General features: G+C 33.0%; 1 protein-coding gene across 1 annotated transcript; it reads right to left on the bottom strand.

Moving 5' to 3' along the window:
* Nucleotides 1-2150: 2150 nt before the first annotated feature.
* LOC134248451 (uncharacterized) lies at nt 2151-5264 on the bottom strand. Its single transcript, XM_062730849.1, has 4 exons — nt 5250-5264; nt 4520-5208; nt 4068-4407; nt 2151-2243 (listed from the first exon to the last, which is right to left on the bottom strand). Exons 1-4 carry the CDS (start codon nt 5262-5264, stop codon nt 2151-2153), a joined length of 1137 nt encoding a protein of 378 aa, XP_062586833.1.
* Between the last annotated feature and the right edge of the window lie 1069 nt (nt 5265-6333).

The following is a 6333-nucleotide window of genomic DNA, read 5'->3' as shown; positions in this document are numbered from 1 at the left end:
TTCATAATGCCATGTTCACTAAATAATCGTTGTTTATTACTTATATTTGCATTCTTAGATGTTGTCAAGAATATCAGAGGAAATCCTGGCGTGCATAAGGTTGTGGCTTGTTGTCTTCAGTATAGAAAAACACATGGCTACAAAATAAACATACCTGATCATATTGCACCTTTTCTCCAATAAATCACAAACAATTTATAAAGTATTTGCCTCTTAAAAACAGTTATCTGGATACAAGCTGCACCGTCGTCACAATTTCTTAATTTTCTTTTGATGCAGTCTTGACGTCATCGACCAACGTTATTGAAATCCTCTGACAAAAATCAATAATTTAGCCTTATGATGAAAAAAAGAGAATGCTTTGATAATGATTTTAACTACAGGTTGCTTTTCTATGATTTTTAAAAGTTTTTTCTATTTATTCTTAAGAGCTGAAATCGTTCTTTAAATAGACAAACTAATTCAAGAAATTTCCTTTTCCTGAATGTTTTATCACCCAAATGAGAAGAGTAATCGTTCTTTGTACAAATATGCAAATATATGATAAGAAAAAATAAAAAATATGGGAGTTCTCTTTAAGTTTTATTACGCAATTAAATATATTGACCAAAATTAAATTTTTAAAGATATAGATTAGCAAATTTGACATGTTCTGAATTCTTTTTTCCCACTGATCTTGATTTTCCTGACACATCAGGAGTGTGTTTCACTTCTGAAGCTGGTGTTAATCTCGGGCGGATCTCAGATTAGTCCCTTCGTCTTCTGTTTTTCAGTGCTTTTGTTGAAGTGGTAAGTTCCGCTGACATACTCCTAGATACGCCAGAGTACAGAAGTTGATGCATCCTGCTCTAAATTTTTTTTTTGCCTTCCTTTGTAGTTAATACATAAGATTAAAATGCATTTCATGGAATATTTGTCATAAAGAGTCATGAAAATACTAATACATCTGGTTTCTCATTGAAAGACAAGTATAATATTATTTCCCTTAAATTTTCAGTAACTTTATGAATACGTGTATGTCCTTTGAAAGGTTCTGTTTACACTAGTATACATTACCATTTTGGCTATAACATGATGACCCTGCAATTTTTTTAATTTGCTCGTAGATTATTACAATTAGCATTACATTTTTTTAAACCACATATCTAAACTAAATTTGGTACATATATTTTAACAACGGATTCATATATTATGAGCAAAACAATTGGAAAAATATTTAGATTCTTATCAAAATTATCAAAGATTTAAGACAGTAAAAATGGGGTCACAGAGCAGGGTACAAAATTAGTTATTTACTAATTTTACTCTTTTCATATCTATAGGCATACCTTTTTAAAATTGTCCATAAACGAAATAGAATTTAATATTTAAATTCAGTATTGATTTATAAATTCAGAAGCTATAAGCTATTTTTATATGATTGAATAATTTCCATCTCTCTGATTGGCTGAGATCCAACTATGTTAGAAAAATACTACGTTGTATTGACCTGCACGTGACGTTCCAGGTGAATACAAGGATTTATTTCCTCTACATTGATCTAAAAATATATCGGGAAATTCCGAAGTGAATACAAATTGTTTTGGAAAGGTTTTTAAACGACCATGACTTTTTTTCGTGTGAACAAAACATAAGCGAATATAAAGTAAATGCAAACAAGTAATGAGCTGTATCAATTTATCAGTGAATCATATAATAAAACAATTATTGCTGTTTTTTAGGTCAATACAATGATTTAGCCATCTTTGAAGTACAATGATCACCTCGCCCTTCAAGCTCGGTGAATATTGTACTCCTTAGATGGCTAAATCATTTTATCATATACCCATCAATTTCCCTGTTCTTGTTACTGTTAATTTTACAGAGTTTGATCCGATTTTCTGGATCACCACACTGTGCTTTTTTGAATCCATATCACCACTCTCTGAAACTGATGACGTAGTACGCAAAAACATAACGTTCTTTTTCTTGCGCGTTAAAAAGTCCCTTGTTATCATGCTTTGTTTTATGGATAAATATTATACAATTGATCTCTAAAGTTTTATTCTGCTATATTTAGCTAGTTATAAGGGGGTATATAATAAATTTATCATTATAACAGTAACTTGATCCGAAGAGCCGTATCACGTCTCGTTGACAGGCGCGGATCATCAGATCAAACGAGACACTTCGCGTATCGTTTGATCTGATGATCCGCGACTGTCAGCTCGACGTGATACGACCCTTCGGATCAAGTTATTTACCTAAAAAAACAGCAATAATTGTATAATGTAATACATTTCTTTGTTTAAAAGATATCAATTTCTATAGACAGATAATCTTGATCAAAAAAATCAAAAAATCATGACGTCGTAAGACGTCACGTAGCAACGAGTAGCACTAATATTATTTCTTGCATTCGGAAACTTCTAAAAAAAACTCCGAAAAGACTGATTAAACCATATATTCCATCTGGAAAATTATATATAATAAAATATTTTTTTATAATGGACCAGACAATTTTTGAGTGGTCAAGACTTTGAATTGGACGATGAGCGGTCTGCAGAGAAACCCATTATAGTTCAAAATCTTGTCAAAAGAGTTAGTAACGTCGACGTCATGATTTGGGCTTCACTGATGCAGAACTTGTGAAAGCAGAGTTACACGGTAAAGAATTTGAAAACATGATAATCTTATTTAAGGTGCTCGAATTATTGTAAGCATACTAGGGGTTAAGTGTTATAGATACGTTTTAATGAATGAGAAAAACGATACAAACCGTGTGTAAAATGAAAAGACACAAAGAGTATAAGAAACGTTCACGGCGTTGTTTTTTGACGTTACAATGTTTAAACCGTAACAATACATGAATGTTGCTTTTAACAACATGAATTCCATTAAAATAAATGTAATAAAACTTTACACATCTATGTTTCTACATATAAAAATGTGCTGATATATAACTTTGTAAAACATATGTAATGATGAGGAACATTGTCTACGTATTTTTGAGTGACCCTCGTATGTAGTACACTAATAATGTTCATTCTGGTTTAATAAACTTTTATTCTTTTTTACTGTCACTACTAAATCCACTATTAATAACTAAATTGATTATGATATGAATTTAGTCCTAGTTCAATGTTCGAATAAAATATCCGTTCAAAACCCCTAGGTTTACAAAATATCAGTTTTTATGGTTACTGGATATCATACCATTTCAAAGAACAGTATTTCAAAAGAGCTCATAAGCATGTATAAATGTTAATTATCAACACCAAAATTCAAAGTCTTAATTTGAATTAAATAACCTGCAATATTCTTTGTGAAGTAGGTTAAAAGGTGAAGTGAATTGCAACGCTGGCATTTGCCATGATATCGTATAACAATTAGTGCACATTCTAAATAGCATAGAATTACCCCTTAAATGTCAAAGATTTGCTGTACATTGGCTCTTTTAACTTTTAAGTAAAATAGGACAAAAGACAAGGTCAAGGGTCATGAGGTCAGTAATCATTAAAATTTACAAATGATGTCGTACCAAGCAATAATTGTCCAAAATTTCAAGTCAATATCTCTTACAGTTCTTGAAAGAAAAGGTGTGACAAATGGACGAACAGACGCCGGGTAAAGTGATCCCTAAGTGCCGCTGTGCTCCACAGGCAACACCAATCTCTCACCAGAGGGCGTTTTTTCGCTCCGCTCGTTTAAGCCTTCTCGTGAGAGATTGAGGCAACACAAGAAAACAAAATAATCGTAATATTTCAGAGTGCAGTGCATACATGTAGATCAAAACAAAATAATTTTTTTTCATGTTCGGAAATATATGATTATATATACATGTGTAAATATTCACAATGAGATATGGAAGTTTATTCCAATATTCAGCAGTAATTTTAATTTTGAGTAGAATGGTAATACCAAAAATTATTACAATTTCTTAAATAGTTACCATATAATCATTCGCACAATACATGTAACTATACGTAAAGTTAAATCAAGCAATATCTTGTGAGATTGGCTAAGGAATAAATTCCAATAAAAAACGTGTTGTTATTGTATTTAAAAAAAACTTTTTACATATATACGATTTTCTTTATTTTACCACTGTATAACTCAGCCACAAAGAGGTTGTCTCTGGTGTCCACACATATACTACTTGGATAATTTAGATCACAGTTATCAATGTAACAGAGGAACTGTCCGTCCTGATCTAGGATGTGGATACAGTTGTAGTTACGATCTACTGTCAGGATCTGACTCTGTCTGTCTGTTGTGATGCCGCGTGGATGAAATGATTTCTTGGTAGTAGAGGGATGACCAGTGTATCTAAATCGAAGTTTTCCTTCCTGATTAACCACCACTACTGCTTTGGTTCCATTGTCAGCCACACAGATATCCAAGTTCCTGTTCTCACTGATGTATTTACTTTCGTAACGAGATAAAAAAAAGAGGTTTGCCTTCACTATCGAATTAAATAGTTTGTTTCTCTTTGGAGCCAGAGTAACGGACAACTTTTGATCGTTTATCATCACTATACATGATATCCAGGTCACCAGAGGAAGCACAACAGACACAGTGCGATGTCCACCCCTGGAGTGTGATCACTTCCTGTATCTGGTCATTCTTCACTATGTTAACAGTTCTTGTAACAGGGTCAGTGTAAATTAGATCTCCACTCCTTGTCACTGCTATGTTCCATGGACTGTCCCCTGACTTGGTTTGGATTGACTTCAGTAGTTTGCCCTGGAGGTTGTAGAGTTTCATGATTTTGTTATTACCACATGTCCAGATTTCTTCATCACTGAGACATGTAACACTGTTTAGTAGTCCAAACTCAGTGTGTATGGTGGTGATGACCTCTGGTTTATCAAGCAGTGGTTTGACTGGAGTAAAGGATACAGCTTTGTGTGTCTTCATTGTGTAACCATGTTCCTCTGTTGTAACGGATAATGCTGATAGAGAACCAAACATTTGATGGAGATGTTCTGTGTTGTTCTGATGAGGAGAGAAACTTGGTAAAGAGACATTGACTTTAGGAGGTAAACGTCTAAATTCAGCATTCCTGGATATGTATGTGGATAGCAGGGATACGTCATCGTAGTCCAGTATTTCCTTAAGGTTAGTAATGTTCTCTTCTAGCTCAGATATCGTTTGATTTATTTCACTTTCCTTCTCATCGAGAGCATTCAGGACCTTAGTTTTTATCTCAGCAATATCAGATTTTCTCTTTTTAACAACGATGTCTATTTGGCTATGCCATACTTCACCTTGTTTGGTAACATCTGTTGTGAGTTTCTCACAAAGTTTTTTCCACGTCAGCCTTTTCAGCCTTGATATTAAGTGCAATTTTTTTAAAGTAGGAAATATGATTTTTTCTAGTTTTTTCAGATACTTGTTTAAAATTCCTTCAATGAATTTGGGATTCTGAAAGATATCTGTTAATTTAAACTTATGGTGTTTTTCAAAGGACAGGCAGGTAGAACAAACAGGAATGTCACATTTCTCAGAATAAAGTTCACAATGTTTCTGTGTGTGGTTTTTACATTTTGGGTAGTTCACTTTAGGATTACATTTTCTGTGTTTGTATGGTACAACTTTGTGACTTATGGATGAATCAAAAAGATGCTCCCCTACACAGGTCTTACATAGGTTAATCTGACAAAGTTCACAATGACTCTGTTATGCTGCTCTTTAATACAGGTCACAGAGGAGGAGTACTTGAGCTCTGTCCAAAGGGTCCATCACTGGGGTTTTGGTAAAAAATCAGATGACCTTGTATAAAATAAATGGAGGCATGGGTAATTGTATGACAAAGTCAATTTCGAAGAATAGAAAGGAACATATATGTTTGTAGTTTTAAAATTGCCGAGGAAATTTCCTCATGTATGAAAAAAAATGTAAGGACGGGAAATGATAACACTTTATAACATTGAAATAGTTTTTGTATTCAGTATTAAGTGTTAAGTGAATCTTTAATGCGTTTCATTTAATGTATTATGATAGAATTAAGATCAGAATTGACAATTGGAAAGGTGTTTCTAAATTAAATCTGATGATCTTGTCTAACCTGAGAATACCATTGCAACATGGCCTCCATGTTAGTCCCGAACAAGTTTTTCTCTTACTGGTATTTTCATTCTAGATGTTTACTTGTTACCAAGTCATGTGATTTAAATATTTGAGGTATATATATCTGTCTTTGTAGAGAAGTATAAAATAGATTAAAATCAGCGACTGGAATTTCGTCTAATTATATGGTTAATGAACCCATGCAAATGAAATTTAGAATTTTCCTGTCTATCTCTTAATCTGTGTGCCATTCATTCTTTTTTTGTTTATCATGTTTATGGA

This window comes from Saccostrea cucullata, unplaced genomic scaffold (assembly GCF_032062105.1).
Source record: "Saccostrea cucullata isolate Sc308-1 unplaced genomic scaffold, CSIRO_AGI_Scuc_v1 ctg1927, whole genome shotgun sequence".
NCBI classification, from domain to species: domain Eukaryota; kingdom Metazoa; phylum Mollusca; class Bivalvia; order Ostreida; family Ostreidae; genus Saccostrea; species Saccostrea cuccullata.
Note: the sequence above shows the minus strand (reverse complement) of the source record. Positions and strands in the feature narration are given on the sequence as shown.